Below are 20073 nucleotides of genomic sequence, written 5' to 3'. Positions count from 1 at the left end.
CTGGTCCGCGCTCCCCAAGTGCGCCTGGCGGTGCCCGCTACGCAGGCGGCCCCGGTATGCTCTCTCCCTGTCCCAGCGCGCCCTCTGCTGGCCGCTCCTGGGGTCCACCTGGTCATAATTCCAACCGCAAACCTGCCCACTGCACCTACCCCTCTGGTCCTTTCAGAGCTGAGGATTGGGATTTTTAGGGCATCAGGCATAGTGAACGGTAAAAGAGAAGAGACAAGGAAAGAATCAAATAGCCGGGGAGGCAGTAGGTACACAGAAACGACCACTTAAGCTGTTAAAGCCTCTAACTCCAACTCTGACTTCGAAAAGAGGGAGATCCCAGTTGAGGAAGGCAATCAAGATATCTCACCGCTGCAACAGAAGAATCGGAAAGGTGTCAGAGGTACGGAGGAGTTCAGGTGTGGGCCATGTAACGAGTTCCAGAATGAGAGGAAGCCCACAAGCAGAGGTGAGCCTTTTGTATTAAGATTAAGAAACTGGCAAAGTCTGGGGATGTAGCTCAGTTGGTAGGACTCTGGGCTATCATTCACAAAGCTCCGAGTTTCGGCAGCTAGAGAGCTGGTTTGGGTTAAGAGCTGGTTTGCTGCTTCTCTTTCAGGGGACCTGGGTTCATTTCCCGGAACATATGGTGGCTCTCAACCATCTATATGATTCCAGCTCCAAGAGGTCTGATGCCTTTTACTGACCTCTTTGGGAACCACGCATCTGGAGAATGCATGTACATACATGCTGGGAAAACAGCCAATAAAAAATAAGTGTGTGTGAGAAGGCTTCTCAGTGTAGTTTCTGCTGTCCTAGAATTTGCTCTGTAGACCAGACTGGCCTTGAACTCACAGAGAAGTGCCTGTCTCTGCCTCCCAAGTGCTGGGATTTAAGGAATGCACCACCACTGCCCAGCTTCTAAAACTATGTTTTTAAGATTTATCTATTTATTATATATAAGTACACAGTAGCTTCAGACATACCAGAAGAGGGCATCAGGTCTCATTACAGATGGTTGTGAGCCACCATGTGGTTGCTGGGATTTGAACTCAGGATCTTTGGAAGAGCAGTCAGTGCTCTTAATCACTGAACCATCTCTCCAGCCCCTAAAACTATTTTTAATAAAATAAAAATGGGTTTGTGGCGCTGTGCCTTGGACATGTTAGACAAACACTTTATCGCTGAGCCTCTTAAACTATTTAATTGGTTTTCAGTTTGGTTGTTGTTTTGAGATAAGACCTCACTCTGGAGACCAGGCTGGCCTTGAACCACCTGCCTCTGCTTCTTGAGTATTGAGATTAAAGATGTGGGCTACTGTGAAGCAGAGGCTCTTCGGTCTGTTGTTGTCATTGTTTGGTTTGTTCTTTTGTTTGTTTGTTTTTGTTTTGTTTTGTTTTTCATCCGAGATATTTGTAAATGACTTTTTTTTTTCTTTCCTTTTTGGGGATCCTGGCTAACTGTCCCATTGAGCTTTATCCCCCAAGTTTCTTGCCCATTTTTTACATTTTTTTCCCTTCTTCTGAAGACAAGGTCTCATTAAGCTGCTCACATTGCCCTTTAACTCTTTCTGAAACTTAGGTAGGACTTGACCTTTTGACCTTCCTATCTCAGTGTGCTGAGTAGCAGCTGTCTAGGCTTCCTTGCCATTCACCCCCTCCACAACCCAAGCTTCTCTACCCATCAGCCTGTTCTCTGACAGTCTCACATCTCTAGCATCACCATGGCTAGCTGTGTTCTCCTATCGGTTGTCTGTCGTCTTGTTTAGTCTCCGGCTTTGCTGATCACTTTCTTTGTCATTTATTAAACTTTATATTTATTAGATAGGCTTAGTGGTACTCGCTTTCAACCCCATCATTCAGAAGGCACAAGCAAATGGACCTCTGTGAGTTTGAGGCCAGGCTTGGTATGCATGAGTTCTAGGAAAACTGGGGTTATACAAAAAGACCGTGCCTCAAAAAAAAAAGAAAAAAAAAAAAAAGAAATCACACTTATTAGGGACTGGAAAGATGGCTTGGTATTTCATAGTGCTTGCTGCTCTTGTCAAAAACATGGATTTGGTTTGCAGCATCCACAGTTCACTACCATCTAACTCAGGTTCCAGGGGGACCCCCCCCCTTAGTGTCCTCAGGCCCGACAAGTGTGTCACGTACTTGCATCCGTGAAGGCAAAATGCAATTTAATTTTATTTTATTTTAGGTCTTTTGAGGCAGGATTTCTCTGTGTAACAGAGCCCTGGATACTCTGGACTAATTTTGTAGACCAGGGTGACTTTGAACTCACAGAAATCCACCTGCCTCTGCCTCCCAAGTGCTGGGTTTTAAGGCATGCTCTATCATGCCCTCGGTGCATTTTTTTTTTTTTTTCCTGAATGACACTCACTTATTGGAGGAATACGTGGCAGAGCACACTTGGAGGCGCCGGCTCTTCCCTTCCACCATGTGGGACTTGTGGAAGAGACTCAGGTGGAACAGCTTTGCAGTAAATGCCCTTTCCTGATGAGCCATCTCACTGGCTCTAATTAGGTGCCCACTTTCTGATGGCTCTCAGACCTGTCTTTCATCCTGAGTTCTTCCCAGCTCCAGCAGACTCTGAGCACAGTCATACTGGAGCTCTGCCCTTTCTCCCTCTCACCGAGTTAGGTTCCCAGCCCTGGCTCTTCCTCAGAGCATCACTCTTAGCATAGTCTCCCCTGGATGCCAAGGCTTAGCAAAGCAAAGGTGACGATTGGTGGCGTTTATTTGAAACATTTCAATGATTAAAAAGCTAGTGTCCATTCCCTCCATTCCCTCGCAGCAGGGATGTCAGCAACTTTCCTTTTCAACTTGCTTTTTGTAGCCTAAACAGTTCTCCCTCCCATGTCTTCTCGCTTGGTTGGAGGAGAACGGTTAAGGTGGCATCCTGCTATGTAGCTCTTCTTGGCCTGGGAGGAAGTATCCAGTCAGGCTAGTCGTGGACTAACTAGCCTGGTGGACATCCTTCTGCCTCCTGTTCTGGGATTAAAGGCATGTCCCACCCATCCTCCCAGACTCTCCCTCCTCTTTCTCCTGTCTCAGCTGGATGGGCCCATAACTTGACCTCTGTCAAATCCTTTTCTACTCTCCCCTCATGCTCACTTCTTAGCTGCCTTCCCTAGAACTAGGAGAGCACTCTGCCAATGTCTTCCCCTTTGTCCACCCACCTCCACTTTCTCCCATCTCTTACCTCTGATACCCTTCATTCCACACCATCCCCAAACCAAGCCAGGGTCAGTGTCTGTTAGAGGTACTGACTGGGTTCTGTTCCCAAGGAGATAATTGTTTTGTTTTAAATTATTTATCAATTAATTAATGTTCTGTGTATGGGTGTTTTGCCTATGTGTATGCCTGTGCACTCTGTACATGCAGTTCCAAAAGAGGGTGCTGGTCCCCTGGAACTAGAATTATAGCCCATTGTGAGCCACCATGCGGGTGCTGGGAACCAAACCCAGGTCCTTGGCAAGAGCAACAAGTGCTCATAACCACTGGGCCATCCCTCCAGCCCACGTTTATGCTTGTTCTTTAGATAGGGTCTCATATGTAGCCACTGGCTTGGAACTCACTGTGTAGCCCCGGCAACAGGAAGAACCACCGCTTCTGCCTCCCCATACTGAAATGGAAAGCGTGGGTCACCTCACCTTCTGTACTGTGACTAGCTTTACCCTCCAGTGAGTTGTCTTGAGCACTGTCCTCACGTGGCAGGGTGAATAGAAGGCCCAGATGGTTCTAAGCTGGCTCCCCACAGCCTTTACAAATCAATTTCTTCATAATGTCAGAGAAGATGTACATCCACTGAGCTTTCGCTGCGCCCTGCCCTCCGTGAGCTACATGGTTATCCGATGCCTGCAGTAATCATGGAAAGTGGTCACTGTGAAAATTATCTCCTGTTTTTTTTTTTTTTCAGTGTTAGAGATCAAACCAAGACTAAATATATGTTCAACAAGTGCATTACTGCTGAGATACATTCACAGCCACCAGTTTTTGTCTGGCTGATTGGTTTGTGTTCCTAATTTTTGTTGTTTGATTAATTGATTTTTTCCCCAGATTTTATGAACATGGCTGTTTTGCCTACATGTATGTCTATGCATCACATCATGTCTGTTGCTTTCTGAGTCCTGAAGAGAACATCAGGTCGGAGTTGCAGCTGGTGATGAGCCACCACTGGGAATTGAACCCAGATCTTCTGAGAGAGCAGCCAGTGCTCTTAACCTTTGAGCCATCTCGTCAGTCCCTTTTTTGCTCCTGTTTTTTAAACATGTATGTTATCTCTGTGTGTGAGTGCCACCGTGGTAGAGACATAAGAGGACAGTTTGCAGCAGCTTAAACTGTGTGCGTCCTGGGTGAGAATGCAGGCTTCTGGGCAAATAATATAACCACTGAGCTGTCGCTCTGCCCGGTTTTTATTTTATTTTTTAGATTTATTTTATTTATTTATTTTTGTGTATATGGTGCTTTGCCTACATAAATATCTGTGCACTATGTGGGCAGTGCCAGGGGAAGCCAGAAGATGTTAGCTACCTTGCAACTGAACTCTTGTGAGTCACCTTGTAGGTGCTGAAAATTGAAGCTGGGCCCTCTGGAAGAGCAGCTAATGATTTTGAGCACTGACCCATCTCTGCAGCCCCTGGTTTTGTTTTTGACACAGGGTCTCATACAGCCCAAACTTGCTAGCTTTGGACTCCTGCTTCTCCTGCCCATTCCTGCCAAGAGCTCACATGATAGTAATGCAAACCAGCCCTAGCTGAGACTTTTTTTTAAAGAATTTATTCTGTGCATTTGTGCATAGCCTGCCTCCACTTCCATCCACACCATCAGATGGAACTTGATTAGGAGCTGAGTTTTTTCTCAGTTCAGACATTGTCCTAAGCTGACAGCCAGAAAGCTCAGGGCCCTACCTTGCTCAAGGCCACCGCTACATTTAGTGAGAGACTTCTGTTTCTGTCTTGGAATTACCCCTCCTCTCATCTGAGTCTCACTACCTCTCCCTCCTTCTCACATCCACTTACTCCCCATCCTCTCTGCCCCTGCCTGGTTCATACCACCAGCACCGCTTCTTGTGAGACAGCAGCTGCCTGAGCCTTCTTGGCTCCCTTGCTCCCCTGAAGGCTCACCCCAGCTTATTTTTAGTGAAGCAGTTGCTACTCTGTTCCAATGTCATAGCTGTCTCATATTTTCAAGTTCATATTTTGTTTCCTTATGGCACTAAGGGTTGAACCTAGGGACTTGGGCTTACTAAGCAAGCCTTCTACCACTGAGACCTCCTATCAAGAGCATCCAATCCATGGGCTTGTTGGTCTCATATGACCCAGGATAGATGTGAATGTATCCTAGAACAAAATTGTAGACTTCAGGCCAGCAGTGGTAGTCCACACTTTAATCCCAGCACTAGGGAGGCAGAGGCAGGTGGATCTCTGAGTTTGAGGCCAGCCTGGTCTAGAGAACTAGTTCCAGGAAAGCCAGGGCTACACAGAGAAACCTTGACTCAAACAAACAACCAAAGTTATAACTCAGATGGATTCTATTATAAGACCTAGTTATTATGTACCAACATATTTTATAGCAATGGCAACAACAAAACTGTTTACTGATGCCAAGCTTATTAAGCAATTATAGAGATCATGGCAGATACATTCCTTGAAAAAATAGTGAATATTTCTAAAAACTAGATTATCACCAGATTATAGGTAGGCAAATTAAAGAAACTTGAAAAATCTATCAAAAAAAGTTTGGAAAATAGAGCCACTAATTTGAAATTTTATGCTGTGCTGACAGGTGATTTTCTTTGTCCATTGCCACCCATATCTAATATAGTTACTTATCTGCCCCAGAGGTGGTGGATAAAAGAGGGACGTGTAGAATCAATAGAAGAAGCTGGGTGGTCCTGACCAATGTCATTGATCCCTGTACCCTGGAAGCAGAGACATCAGATCTCTGGGTTCAAGGCCAGCCAGGTCTACAGAGTGAGTTCCAGGACACCCAGGGCTACTCAGAGAAGCCCTGTCTTAAAAAACAAACAAACAAATAACAAAAAGATGAAGAATTGCTATCCCAAACTTAGTTTAATGAAGTGTCATTACATATTACTTCAAAAAAAATTTATCTCTAGGGCTGGAGAGATGGCTCAGTACTTAAGAGCACTGTCTGCTCTTTTAGATGTTCTAAGTTCAATTCCCAGCAGCCATATAACAATCTATACTGGGATCTGTTGCCCTCTTCTGGCATGCAGGTGTACATGCAGACAGAGCACTCATACACAAAATAAATAAATCTCTAAAAAGTAAGAACTTCATATGTAAAAGTGTTTTTAAAAAATGGAGAATGGGGGCCTGGAAAGGTGGCTCTCTGGTTAAGAGCACTGGCTGCTCTTTCAAATGACCCTGGTTCAATTCCCATCACCTACACAGCAGTTCATGACTGTTACTCCAGTTCCAGGAGATCTGACACCCTCACAAACATAATGTAGGCCAAACACCAATGCACATTAAAAAACAAACAAACAAACAAACAGGAATCATCAGAATGTAATCAACTTAACTTTTTTTTTAACCAGAAAATACTTTTTATTAAAAAATTTGTGTTTGCTTCATGATCAGATTAGAAAAATACTATGAACTACAATGGGTCCTAGATCACCAACTCTCTGAGCAGGATGGGGAAGGGTGCAGGGAACATACATCGGAATCTGCCCAAGAACCCACCATGGTCATGTAGGACATGTGTGGTACATGTACAGGGTGCTATGGCTCAGGTTCTGCTGGAAGCCCAACAAAACTAGATAAGCCACACAAGGAGCTCTGACCACTGGGACCACGGGAGAGAACTTCAGGTCATTAGGAATGCTAGAAACACCAAGATGGGGACAGCCTTGCCCCTCCTGCTGATGATCCATCCTGCTTTAAAGATGGTACGACTAGCCTCAGGTAGGTGCTCAATGCCCAAGTGTCTGTGCTGAGGAAAAACCACACAAACCTTTCCCAGGTCAGCTCAACCTACCACTTTTCACAAGTGTGGCTGAAATACCCGACGGATGTGTTGTCGCCCTGATTGTGGGCTACCAGCTGGAATTCCTGTACTTCAGATCCTGTCCATACTGGAGAAGGTGGCCAGTGTGAGTATCTCAAGCAGCAGCTCTAAGCCACAAAAGAAGAGCAAGATACTGTTCATGATAGCTTCTAGGCGGAGCACATAGGTCTGCAGCAGCAGGTAATAGGAAGCCATCATGGCAGATGGGAAGGTCAGGGCTACACTAATGCCAAGGGGCATCTTTCGCTGGCAGAGGTTTCCCTTTGTACCAAAAAACAACCGTATCACTTCAATGCCAAGATAAAGGAGCAGCATCACCACATCCAGGACAAGGTTGGCTGTTGGGTATGGCAGCAGGAGACCTTTGTACAGGAAAATAAGGAGCTCCAACAGGAAATAGGTAGCATAGTACCACCCATTCAGAAAGAACAGGACTTCCAGGGGGGTTGAGGACAATCTTTTATCTCCAGAGTCTCACCTCGTGGCGCCATGTTAAGTCCCCATCAACTTAACTCTTAAAAATGGAGAATGGTCTCATAAATTATCACCATGGCTATGAATTTCCTAAGGGCCAAAAACTTAACACCATTCCAAGAAGTCTTTATAAGTACTGATGTTGACATTTGCTGATATTTTGGAAGAAGATGGCTAAACCAATGCCAACCGTTGAAAAGATTTTATGATCCGGAACACATTTTCATTTATGGTATCAAAAGCAGATTTTGTGCCAAGTCACCAATACCATGTTTTAAATCCTGACATGGATCAGAGGGAACGGAAAGTACTGCAAGGGCATGCTCAGACAAAGGAAACTTCCCTTAATGTTGTTTCTGTGTTGCCATGGTGAGATCAGCCTGGTCTGGGACCCCCTTTGTAGCCAAGGACAACCATGAGCTCCTAAGTCCTTTTGGATTTCAGCTGTGTACTCCAGTGCCTGGCTAAGATAAACAATGTTATCAGTTTTGACACATTAGTCAAACACAGTCCTGTGGGCAGTGAAAAATATGTAGGGCTTTTTTTCTTTTCTTTTTGTTTCATTAATTCACTTTCTCTTCCTTTCTTGAGACAGTTTCTCACTATGTAGCTCTGACTGTTCTAAAACTCTATGTAGAGCAAACTGCCTCTTCCTCCCAGTACTGAGATTACAGACAGGCACCATACCTAACTCAATTAAAATATCTGAACATCTTTTTTTTCTTTCTATTTTTTATTTGGGGAATTATGATATAATTACAACATTTCTCCCTTTCCGTTCCTCACTCAAAACTGTTCCACATAACCACACGCTTCACTGTCCCATCTTCCAGTCCCCCTGAGCAACTTGTTTTTAGGTCCCATCTTTCCAGAGGCAACTCTCCCTGGCTCTATGGTGACACCTCACCCATGGCATCACTTTCGGCAGAACTTATATTTGTAAGTAACTATTTTCAAGGATGAAGCATACTGCTCTCTTGCTCTTTCTTCTTGCTCTTGCTCTCCTTCCTCCCCCCATGTGCTCAGGGCCTGCCTCTACTCTTCCCCCCCTCCCATTTCTCTCAACTCCCCTCCCCACACCCTGAATAAACTCTATTCTATGCTTAAAAAAAATAAAAAAAGGCAGCATACTAAGAGTCGGAACCAAAGTGTGCTGGGGAGCCGCATTCGAGTCAGAGTTACAGCTAATGTCCATGGAACCAAAGCTGACGCAGTGATTTCTCAAATATACTTTCAGATATTCCACTAGTTCTATGTCACCTTCTTTTATTTTCCTGTGTATGTGTGAATGTGGGCAATGTGTGTACGTGGATGTGTGTGTTCCACGGCATACATGTGAAGGTCAGAGGACTTCCCTTCTACTGTGTGCTCTGGATGTTGAACTTGGGTTGTTAGGCCCATGTGGCAAGCATTTTATCCACTGAGCTATCTCACAGGTCCTCTTTTCCTAATTATTCTCAGCCTGAGTTTCACTGTGTAGCTAGCCCTGACTAGCCTAGAACTAGCAATGTGGACCAGGCTGACCTTGAAACACAGAGATCTGTCGGACTCTGCCTTCTTTGGTCAGAGTGTAGGTTAAAGATGTGTGCTACCACACCCAGCTTTGTTTGTTTGTTTGTTTTAAAGATTTATTTATTTATTATATATAAGTACACTATAACTGTCTTCAGATACACCAGAAGAGGGCATCAGATCTTATTACAGATGGTTGTGAGCCATCATGTGGTTGCTGAGATTTGAACTCGGGACCTCTGGAAGAGCAGTCAGTGCTCTTAACCACTGAGCTATCTCTCCAGCCCTGTTTGTTTGTTTTATTTTTTAACATTTATTTTTAGTCAGGCATTGGTGGTTATTAATCCCAGCTCTTGGGAGGCAGAGGCATTCAGATCTGTGAGTTTAAATTAATCCTGATCTACAGATTGAGTTCTAGGACATCTAGAGTTACACAGAGAAATCCTGTCTCAGAAAAACAAAATCAAAAATAAAAACATATTTTAAAAAACTAAGTGTACTCAAGGAGTAAAGTACTTGCCACAGATGACTGGGGTTCGAATCTCCAGAACCCACAGGAAACTGGAGAGGTCACCACATCTGTAGTCCCAAGTGCTCCTATTTGAGATGAGAGGTGTAGAAATCCAGAAATTTTGGGAGCTAGCTAGCAGGCTGTATGCATCAGTATACAAAATAGTGACCCAGTTTCAAATGGGTGGAAGACAGACACTCTAAGCTGAAGTTGTCTTCTGATCTCCACACATGGTGCATGAATGTGCACACTCACACACATACCAGTGTACCCACATCACACACACAAAGATTAAAAAAAATATGTCTAGAGAGATGGTTTAGTACCTAAGAGTACTTGCTGCTCTTCCAGAGGACTGAGTTCAAGTTCCTAACACCCATGTCAGATAGCTTATGGTTATCTTTAACGCCAGCTCTGGGGCTTCTGGTCTCTGAAGGTACCTGCATTTACACACCTACAACACACCAGCACTTAGCCACATAGAAAGTTTAAGGCCAGCATGGAATAAATAAAACCCTGTCTTAAGAAAGAAAGAAAGAAAAGAAAGTAAAGGAAGGAAGGAAGGAAGGAAGGAAGGAAGGAAAGAGAAAGAAAGAAAGAAAAGGAAGGAAGAAAGTAAAGAAAGGAAGGAAGGAAAGAAAGAAAGAAAGAAAGAAAGAAAGAAAGAAAGAAAGGAAAGAACAGGAGAACCCAGATCGATAGTTAATAACTTCAATCTCAGTACTTGGAAGCAGAGGCAGGAGAATTTCTGTGAGTTTGAAGTTAGCTAGTCTATATAATGAGTTCCAGGACAGCCAGGGCTATATAGTGAGTTTATGTCTTAAAGGGGGGAGGTGGGGGGTGTTCTCTTAGTGTCCATCCAGTCCTCAGGGGTTCTTTCTCTTCCTTTTCAAATCTATTTTCATTATGCTAAACAAACAAACAAACAAACAACCTGGTAAGGGGCATAGGCACAGAGGTGATCCTTGCTGAACATTCACAGGCCCTAGATTCAACTCCCTAGTACCATCAAATAAATTAGTGAGTACAATTCACAGCTTTTATGCTTTAGTATCTGAAGAACTGCGCTACTGTTAATTTTAGAATATTTGTTATAAGTCACCAAAAGATTCATCTCACTTCTCCCTTCCCTTATTGTCATTAACAGCCCATTCCCCAAATCCTTTGCATTAGGTTACCACTGATATGCTTTGTCTCTGTGGACTGTTTGTGATATTTAGAGCCCTGTGAATTCTAGTTACTGCCTCTGACGTAATACCCCTAGCCCCAAGCTTTACACCATTTGGCCTTCACAGTTGTAAAAGTAGTTCATTGTTTTTCAGTACTGGGACAGAATTTTAAAATAGTTTTTTTTGTTTGTTTGTTTTGGTTTGTTTTTTTCTTCCTGTGGAGTGCTGGCTGGCAGTCTTCCTGTTTAGCCAGGAGATAGGATTACAGGCATATATATCACCACACTCAAAGAATGACCTTACACTTTGGACTCTCCTTTCTCTGCCTCCTCCTCCTATGTGCTGGGATTACAAGGAGGGTGGCAGGCACTGTGCCTGACTAGGAACTGGAGTATGTAGGCCACTATAGCCTTGAAACACGGATCCATTGTGCCTGGCTAGGAGCGGAGTGTGTTGGCCACCGTAGCCTTGAGCCACTGATCAATGATCTCAGCTTTTTCAGTGCTGGTATTCCACAGATAAAAACAGGAAGTTTGGGGAAATTGACTGAAGGATCTAGGGTGAATAGTCCTACTGTGCTACACTTAATAAAACTTAATAATTCGAACTAGTGTTTGCAAGCATTCCAGTGAGTTGGAAATTAAGATACCATTTAATACTTTTATTTAGTAGTAAGGAAATTAAAATACAATAATTTGAAGTGGTTTCTCAAAACTACAGGTGGTGGTGCATACCTTAAATTCCAACACTTGGGAGGCAGAGGCAGGTGGATCTCTGTGAGCTCAAAACCAATCTGGTCTACAGAGTGAGTTCCAGGACAGCCAGAGCTACACAGAGAAACCCTGTCTTGACAAACAACAAAATCACCACCACCACCAACAAAAAGGTTTAGATTCCTGAACTAGATTTGTTTTGCTTTTGAGTCATAAATTTATATCTCTGCAGACCAGGTTGGCCTTGAACTCACTGAGACCCACCTGGCTCTCCCAGGATTAAGGGCGTGTTCCACCATGCCAACATTCTTCTAAGGAATAAAAATCCTCATAGTCCTACTAAGCTTGTCTTTAGAGAAAGTCAAAGTAATTTAACTGCACTATTTTTGTTTTCAATTCTCCTGCTCCAGTTTCCCAAACTCAGAAATTACTTGCATCATAAACTTCAAGACCAACTTTATATGCTGGCTTTATAACAACTCTCCTGCCTCAGCCTCCTAACGATCTGGCACTAGTCTGTACCTCGAAGTCCAGAGCCACGCTTCTCATATGGAGTTTCATTTTTAAAGAAACATTAAACATCCTTTTAGAAACCTCAAGCCCACTTGGGAAAACAATCAGGGAGGCTATGTAATTCTCTTTATTTAGGATTTGGAGTGGGAAAGCTTCTATGCGAACCATAGGGACCAATACTATCGGGTTTAGACAAGATGGTGGCTTGTATCGGATAGCTGTGGGTACTGAAAGAAAACTATAGCGCAAAGTTGCGTAAAGTAGGGAAGCCGAGATGGTAGTAATCCGACCACACTAGCGTGGGAAGAGAGTCTCCCAAGGAAAGCAGTCTCTTGAGCACGTGTAGAGCTGGGACAGCGACTCGAAGTGGAGCACATCTAACTAGGCAGGTTCTCTGAAACGTGTTAGTGAATCGTTCAATTCTAGTTAAAGCCGAGGTGTGGCGCCTGCTCAGACGCATGCGTTCTTGACGCCGCAAGTAGCACAGTGGCGAGGTCTTTTCAACACCCAGCGTAGGGACGACGTCTGAGGTGGAAGGGGCGTTTAGGATTCCTAATACGCATGCGTTGAGACCCAGGCGTTTCCTTCGGAGGGTGTGGAGTTCAGAGTTCTGTATTGCGCAGCCGCAAGGGCTGCCCTGTAGAGCGAGCAGTCATCAAGGGGAGGGAAGAAGAGGTTGAAGGGATTAAAAGAAAAAAAAAAATAAAAACGGGACGCCTGCGCATTGCCGACTGCTTGGGAGCGCTACGGAGTGGAAAGGGGCGGGGTCACGTGTGTGCGTCATTGGATGGGTAGGTGGGAGAGAGGGTGGAGATCGGGGAGGGTCCATGCGCTTGCGCAGTGCGGGGGTGGACGGTGTTGGGACTACTTAGCACGCTTGCGCGGCTGTCATAGGGCTGCTTGGTTGGTCAGTGGGGAGTCGGCGCCTGCGTACTAAGACCCGTGTGCAGCAGCGGCGGCGGCGCTAGAGGCGGCGGCGGCGGCGGCGGCAGCAGCACAGTAGCGGGTTCGGAGGCAGCAGTTGGGCTCGCGGCGAGCGGACCAGGTCGAGTCGGTGCATCCGCGCGAGGTGAGAGCGGGCAGGGCGCGCCTGCGCGTAACCTCGGTTTGGGCCAGGAACGAGAGACGGAACTACGCGGGGGTCGGGGAGGGGGGCAGAAGGGAGCGGCGGCTATCGCCGCACGGGTTTTGTCAGGGAGCGGCGCGAGGTGTGGAGAGGCGGGCGCAGGGCCCGGTTGGCGCGAGGGGTGACGGTTGGGGCCGGCCGGGTGACGTTGGAGCGACGCAGGGCGGGGGACGGCGAGCCGCGAGGCCGCCACGCGGGAGAGGCCGCCAGGCCGCCACGCCGGGGCGAGGGCCGGGGGCCAGATCGGCCCAGACAGGGCAAAGGCTCCCGTGCTGTTGAGGACCGGCGCTGTGCGGCCACGTGAGGTGGGGGAGGGGGCTGTTCGGTGAGAGGGCATGTGGAGGGGGTTGGCGGCCGGCGGGGGGAGGGGAGACGGCATGGTCCTGGCCTGGCGCAGCTTTGGGGCAGGGGCGGCCGTAGCACCGGAAGTGTTCACCATTGGAGGCTGCCCTCGGGGTCCGAGGCCATGCGGCCAAAGATGGACCGGGGCCGCATGGCAGCAGGGGACCCCTCCCCCCTGGCCCGGGCCACCGGAAGCCCCGGGCGACCACATGGTGGGCGCGAGCCGGCAACCCCCAGCGTAAGGAGGTCTGGTCTTTTTTGGTTTCTTCGGAGTCTCGGATTTTGGTGTGCGGGAGAGACCCAACCCTTGGGTCTCAATCATCCCGCAGGGCCCGTTGCAGGCATATGTTAGTGCTCCCTAGCCTCATGGGCCTCTGGAGCTCATCCCTCAGCCTTCATGTGAAGTGAGACGTACAGCCAGATGTAAGTGGTACTATTGCTGGAGAAACCGGGAAAAGTGGGGAAACTGAGTGCCATTGGATTGCAGCCCAATTCTTTCTCGGGCCATTCCGACAGCGTCTGAAAGTAGTGAGCTTCCAGTCCCCCCCACCCCCTACGGTGATCTTCGATCTTCACCTTGCCAGCGCCTTCTCCGTAGTGTTTTGTTTGGGAGTTACTGTGTTAAGTAGTCCTTAACTCTACCAGCCTAGTACGATTTCTATTACTACCAATCTTTTGCTTTCATTTTATTGTCATTCACCACCCCTCACTCCCCCACTTTCTACTGACTGACTGTACAGGCTGGGCCTGAAAAGCCGACAGAACTGGTGCATCCTGGGAAAAGTGGGAGGGCCATCGACAAAAGGCTGAGTTCCCTTCGGGAACTGAGATCGAAATGTTTGGCAGTGGGATCATTTAGGAAACTACTTTCTCTCCCTTGACTACATCTGCAAGTGCATGTTGGAGGCGGGAATCCCCCAAAGAGGCCTTGTGGTTTCCTGTACCAATGACTGACTTGTGTGTGGACAGGGTGGGGGGTGTAACAGCTGGGTGGGGCCTTGTCCTCCGTCTCCACCCCTTCATTAGTCCCGCCCTTCAGCTGGCTCATAGCTGCTCACCTAATTATAGTCCTGGCAGTGTGTGGGGAAGAGGGGGTGGTTGGTTTCAGTGGCTAGTAACACCTGAGTCCTACCCACTCCCGGAAAGTAGCCCTTTCCTCATCTCTGGGATTTGGCATCGCAACTCCCAGGAGACTTCCTTTCCCTGGCCACAACTTAGATTTCATTGTGGGGGCTCAGGGGATCCCCAGCTGTTTTCCCCCCAATATACCAGCTCTTCAGTGTGTTTGACTCCAGTTTCAAAGCAGGAAATTCAACTTAATTTAGGTGGGTAATGGAATAAAGGGGGAGTGGAGCAGTGTTTTAGGGAAGAATGGGATAGATTAGCGATCTTGTTAACCTTCATCGTTACTGACCCTAGTTCTCTTCTTGGCTTTAGTTGGAATCGAAGCCTCTTAAAATGGCAGATGATTTGGACTTCGAGACAGGAGATGCAGGGGCCTCAGCCACCTTCCCAATGCAGTGCTCAGCATTACGTAAGAATGGTTTTGTGGTGCTCAAAGGCCGGCCATGTAAGATCGTCGAGATGTCTACTTCGAAGACTGGCAAGCATGGCCATGCCAAGGTTAGAATCATTTCTCTATCTTGTCTTCCCTGCAGCTGCCACATCATAGTGCTCTGGACAGTGAATTGTTGGTTTTAGTCTTGGTCCCTTTTATTGTTGTGGTCCTTTTTTGTTCAGCACCCAGCATTTTGCTCCCATTCAAGACTAAGTGTTCCTTCCCAGTTTCTTCCATAGGGCACATGTCAAATTCTTTCCTTTTCTCCCTCTTTGTGCTAGTTTCGTTTGGGTTTGGATATTCAGATTCTTATCCTTGACCTTTTTAATTCCTTGGATACCCTTGTCCAGGATTTCTCCAGTCAAGAACCCCAAGACAGCATTCTAAGGTTGCTCCAGTCTGAATTCTCAAATCACTGCTACTGCTCCTCCAAGTTCTGGTTTTCCCATTGGGATTGTGGTATATCTCAAGTCCTCCTGATTGCCCACTGACTCCTCCTGTTCTTTGACTTGGACTTCTCTTTGCTTAGACTTTACCTTCCTCAGTAGTTCAACCTGACAAGCTGAAATTTTGTGGTTTATTTCCTATCTTTGTTGACTTGGCAATAAATATAGTTAGGTTATCATAAGGCTTGCTCTCCTGTTTTCCTTGCATTCTGATTTCACAGTTCATTCTGCTCTTCTCCTGGGTCTTCAGATCTCTTAACATTCCTTTGCTTTTTTTCAGCCTCTTCACTTGTCTTATTTAGCCCATTTTATAAATATCCAAAAAACTCCTTTCTAGATACCTCCCCAAAACAATAAAACAAGGGTCTTGTGTACTCCTGGATACCCTCAAACTGGAACTTATTTTCACCTCTTTCTAGTGTTGGGATTAAAGGCATGTGTTATTGGGTTTGGCATCGGACCCAGCGCCCTGTGCATGCTGGGCAAGCATTGTTATCAACTGAGCCATGTCCTTAGGCCTTGCCCGTTGGGTAACTTCCATGTAATGAATTCCCTAAGACTTATTTTTCCTTTCCCTCAATTACCCCTCTGATAGTGGTCTTTTATTTAGATTCAGGACTTTTAAAGGCTTTGGTATGTCTTTCTTGGTTCATTTCTAATTCCTTAATCTTTACAGTAGTATGGCATGCTCACTTCTCGGGCAGTGAAATGAGCATTTGTCTCATGCTTCAAAGATTAATTTGCTGGGTTTCTCTTTATAATATATGTACACAGGTCCATCTGGTTGGTATTGATATTTTTACTGGGAAGAAATATGAAGATATCTGCCCGTCGACTCATAATATGGATGTCCCCAACATCAAAAGGAATGACTTCCAGGTGTGTTTTTAGGATGAAGATGGTTTGTGGTTTATGGGGGTGGGTGAGGTGTGTTGACCACCTTGTGGGGAAAGAGCTGGTGGTAAGGGATAATGTAGTGAAAGGAAGTTGCTTTCACTGTATGTAGCAGGCTCATCCATCCTCTATACTTAACCTACCTGTACCTGTTTTAACTTCATTCTTCCAGCTGATTGGCATCCAGGATGGGTACCTATCCCTGCTCCAGGACAGTGGGGAGGTACGAGAGGACCTTCGTCTGCCTGAGGGAGACCTTGGCAAGGAGATTGAGCAGAAGTATGACTGTGGAGAAGAGATCCTGGTATGATGCCCCTTCCTTGCCTTTGGTCCTTAAGTATAAGCTCCCTAAGTTAAGGCATCTCTAGACTGTTTGTTCTTTTGCTTTTTCAGATCACAGTGCTGTCTGCCATGACAGAGGAGGCAGCTGTTGCAATCAAGGCCATGGCAAAATAACTGACTTCCAGGTGAGCCAGTCTTCACTGTCCCCACACTCACTGCCATCCTCACATGTTTTTGTTGAAGTTATTGTCCTGTCTTAAACGTGATTTCTTTCTCTTGCCCAGGGTGGCGGTGGTGGCAGCAGCGATCCATGAGCCTACAGAGGCCCCTCCCCCAGCCATGTTCTGCTCTGGCTGGGCCCTTGGCTGGACTCCTATTCAATTTATTTGACGTTTTATTTTGGTTTTCCTCACCCCTTCAAACTGTCGGGGAGACCCTGCCCTTCACCTAGCTCCCATGGCCAGGAATGAGGGAGCCTTGGTGAAGCTACCTGCCTCTTCTCCCACAGCCCTGATGGGGGGAAGGGAGTTGGGTACTGCTTGTGGTTTAGGCTCCCCTCTCCCTTTTTTCTTTTTAATTCAATTTGGAATCAGAAAGTGTGGATTCTGGCAAATGGTCTGGTGCCCTTTACCCTACTCATCCTGATCGGGTCCCCTGTTCTCCACAGTCCTTCACCCCCAAGTACCACTGTACAGACTGGGAACCAGCCCCCTTCCCTTTCTGTGTCTCTTCCCAAACCCCTTTAGGGGTGGTAAGAAGAGGGGGGGAGGGGACACGATCCCTCCTCAGGCATCTGGGAAGGCCTTGCCCCCAAGGGCTTTATACCCTTTCCTGTGGGCTTTCTCCCTGACACATTTGTTAAAAATCAAACCTGAATAAAACTACAAGTTTAATATGAAGCCCCCCCAACTCAAGTTGTTTATTGTTCACTGAAAGATGCCTTTTGGATTTAGGAAAACAAATACAGGAAAACAACCAGCACTCAGGTGTGATAGTGGGTACATTTTGCACATTTTATTGGTTTGGGGCACATAACACCCCACCCAGAGGGATGGAGGGTGGGTTGGAGTTATCTGATGGCTACTTGTGATAGAATCGTGGGTTCTGGCTGTGTTGGATGAAAGGGAGTCGAGGACCAGGTTGGCTGGTGGTGGCAAAGCCTGACTGGGTAATAAGAGAATTATCAGTGGGTAGGGGACAATTGCAAATTTAGTCTTCTTCCTGGTGTGATTATATGTAGGTATTTTAGCCTTACCTTCCCTGCTGCTTGTATCTGTACAGGGAGCTGGGGGGAAGCCAGGAGTCCAGGGGCTGGATGCAGAGCTTGGGGATGCATGGGCCGCAGAGAAGACTAGATAGAGGACAAAGCTGACTTTAGGCATACTGGGGCTCCCTTCATCTTTAGCATCTCCCCAAGGCCTTATACTCACGGAGTCAGAGAAGCTAGTCTGCTGGTTGGCATGTTCCATCTGCTTTTGCAAAGAAAGGGCACTACCTGGCTGAAGGAACCCTAAAAGGAGAAGAGTTTGAAGTGAGCAGATGACAGTTGTAGTGAGGCTAGGGCTGCTACCCAGGGAGGTTATCACCTGTCTGAGTGGGCTGAAAGTGGCCATGCACTGCATAGGGCTGTGGTTGTGGCTGAGATAGGTACTGCACCGCAGGAAACGCGGAGGGAGCTGAGAAAGAAGATACCCATTAGTTTTTGGTGCCCTTGTTCTTACTCTGTCATGAGGAGGGTACCTACACTCACCTCTGAGCTGCTGACTAGGACTATAGGCTGGTTGTGTTGGCCCATAATGAGGTGGGGGCTGGGCAGTCCCATAAGCACCCCCTGGACTGCCTTGGAATTGTCCATGTTCTGGGGTTCCTGCAAAAGCAGCTGCTGATCCCACGTAGTGCCTGGTCTAAGGGGAAATGAAAACTCTTATTGCTTAGAGGAAACCCATATGTATATATATGCTCAGCTCTACACACTATTGAGAGAAGATCGTCTTCCAATACACAGGAGGAGACATGTAGGTAGAATCAGATCGAAGCTAAGAATCCTAAAAGACTTTCCCTCACCGTAAGCACTTGAGGTCCAAACATCTGCTTGGCTCTGTCAGCTGCCATGAGAGTACCTGGGCGGTTGTGTCCTCCAGGACTCCCTAGAAAGGGAGAGGTTTCATGATGCTAAGGGCCGCAGCCTTCAGGAGAGCCCCCTTCATTAGGCACTTTTTTAGTCCTCACCCTGCATGCTGAGGAGGTGAGTTCCTGTATGAACCGTCAGGCTCTGCTGGTATGCAGCTGATGTCAGAGTGGTTAGGTCACTGGAGTGAAGGGAAGAGAGGTCAGTTAAGTGTCCCTGCTACTTCATTAGATTCTTTTGTCACCTGTGCCACTGCAGTTTTACTTTTAGCCATCTCATCACACCTCTGTTCCTTTCGCCTCCGTTTTTCTTCCTCATGCAAAACTTTCTTGAGCTGCAAGAAAAGCTGGTGCTTCTCCTCCTGTAGAGCTGAAAGCTTCTCCTGCAGCTTCAGAATCTGGAAGAGGGATGAGCAGATAAAGCAGGGAAAAAAAAGAAGCCAGAAATAGAAGTGATTAGAGGCTACTTACTTGTTCCTTGGTCTCTTCTAGTGACATTCTTTCTTCCATTTCCTTTTTCTTTCGTCTCTCCTGCTCTTCTTTCATCTTCTGTTCCATCATCTTGTCCACCTCTTCCTCCTCTGAAGAATCAGAACGGGGAAGTGGCAAGGCGGTGTAAATAAGCTGAGCGTTAGACTGAAGACCAGCAAAAACCAATTATTCCATCACAGCCACAGGGAGAACTTGGCTTCATTAGGTGCTCTCCAAGGTCCTTCCCAGCCCAGGGTTCTGGAACTTAGACTGGGCCTCTTCACTCACACCCCGAAGGCGCCGCTGCCTCCCTCTTAGCCTCGCCAGCAGGCGCACAGCTGGGCCCGTGGATGGGGGCAAGTTCGTGGGTAGCAGAGCCACCCTGGGCCGAGGGTCTGTCCTCCCGCTCTGGCCCAGGCTCACCCTGCCGTTTGCGCTCCCGTTCCATCATGATGTGCCGGTGCAGAGCCCTGGCCATGGCGTTGGAAAGCTTGGGGCGCTCCAGGAGTGCGGGCATGATGCTGTTGGTGACGCTTGGGCAGTGGGCACCCGACTCTAACACTGACTGCCAGACCTCAGGCGGGGCCTGCAGGGAAGTGGGAGCTCAGAGGAACTGCGACCCGCCGAGGCGGAAGCCCGTCGGCCGCCCGCTCGCTCGCCACTTTGATCACGTGTCACGGGCACCAGCGTCCCTCCCGGGTCTCAGCCTCAGCGCTGGCGCGCGTGCGGGGGTCTTAGGCTCCGCTCCCCCGCCCCTCCCTTGTAGCCCTAGCGCCAACCCCCCCCTACCCGCCTTCTCGGCGCTTTCTCCGTGGCCTTCGGCGCGCCTTGGCCCCTACGTCATATCCGGCGGTCAGGATAAATTCTTCCGGAGTCACGACGGCAAACGCCCCAGCGGATTGGACGA

The 20073-nt window shown here is 47.3% G+C and overlaps 3 protein-coding genes across 4 annotated transcripts; 1 reads left to right on the top strand and 2 right to left on the bottom strand.

Annotated features, from left to right (window-relative positions):
• Window positions 1–7079: 7079 nt before the first annotated feature.
• Window positions 7080–7343, bottom strand: LOC308425883 (transmembrane protein 216-like; the record flags this gene model as incomplete). Its single annotated transcript, XM_080923489.1, has 1 exon — window positions 7080–7343. The coding sequence occupies one exon, from the start codon at window positions 7341–7343 to the stop codon at window positions 7080–7082; it is 264 nt and encodes an 87-aa protein (XP_080779615.1).
• A 5454-nt stretch (window positions 7344–12797) lies between these two features.
• EIF5A (eukaryotic translation initiation factor 5A) lies at window positions 12798–17467 on the top strand. 2 transcript variants are annotated; one of them, XM_080923660.1, is made up of 6 exons: window positions 12798–12989; window positions 14826–15011; window positions 16167–16271; window positions 16459–16590; window positions 16680–16753; window positions 16853–17467. In XM_080923660.1, the coding sequence occupies exons 2-5, from the start codon at window positions 14847–14849 to the stop codon at window positions 16740–16742; spliced, it is 465 nt and encodes a 154-aa protein (XP_080779786.1). In that variant the 5' UTR covers window positions 12798–12989; window positions 14826–14846; the 3' UTR covers window positions 16743–16753; window positions 16853–17467. The 2 variants fall into 2 exon arrangements, with proteins under 2 accessions (XP_080779786.1, XP_080779787.1); XM_080923661.1 differs by lacking the exon at window positions 12798–12989 and adding an exon at window positions 13219–13351.
• Window positions 17468–17557: 90 nt separating this feature from the next.
• GPS2 (G protein pathway suppressor 2) lies at window positions 17558–19942 on the bottom strand. Its single transcript, XM_080924106.1, has 10 exons — window positions 19590–19942; window positions 19167–19276; window positions 18981–19093; window positions 18798–18877; window positions 18633–18715; window positions 18319–18472; window positions 18155–18244; window positions 17999–18078; window positions 17824–17919; window positions 17558–17732 (listed from the first exon to the last, which is right to left on the bottom strand). Exons 1-10 carry the CDS (start codon window positions 19681–19683, stop codon window positions 17649–17651), a joined length of 984 nt encoding a protein of 327 aa, XP_080780232.1. The 5' UTR covers window positions 19684–19942; the 3' UTR covers window positions 17558–17648.
• Window positions 19943–20073: the final 131 nt, after the last annotated feature.

Source organism: Micromys minutus (genome assembly GCF_963924665.1).
Source record: "Micromys minutus genome assembly, chromosome: 10".
NCBI classification, from domain to species: Eukaryota; Metazoa; Chordata; class Mammalia; order Rodentia; family Muridae; genus Micromys; species Micromys minutus.
This window is presented reverse-complemented; position numbering and strand designations above follow the sequence as displayed.

Bases quoted from the DNA above. Each gene is read 5' to 3' on its own strand.
- EIF5A (XM_080923660.1), top strand. From the start codon at position 14,847: ATGGCAGATGATTTGGACTTCGAGACAGGAGATGCAGGGGCCTCAGCC. The intron at 15,012-16,166 runs GTTAGAATCATT...ATATGTACACAG, and splicing joins GCAAGCATGGCCATGCCAAG to GTCCATCTGGTTGGTATTGA. The intron at 16,591-16,679 runs GTATGATGCCCC...TTGCTTTTTCAG, and splicing joins ACTGTGGAGAAGAGATCCTG to ATCACAGTGCTGTCTGCCAT.
- GPS2 (XM_080924106.1), bottom strand. From the start codon at position 19,683: ATGCCCGCACTCCTGGAGCGCCCCAAGCTTTCCAACGCCATGGCCAGG. The intron at 19,277-19,589 runs GTGAGCCTGGGC...CTGATTCTTCAG, and splicing joins ACGGGAGCGCAAACGGCAGG to AGGAGGAAGAGGTGGACAAG. The intron at 18,079-18,154 runs GTGATAACCTCC...TTCTCCTTTTAG, and splicing joins CTTTCAGCCCACTCAGACAG to GGTTCCTTCAGCCAGGTAGT.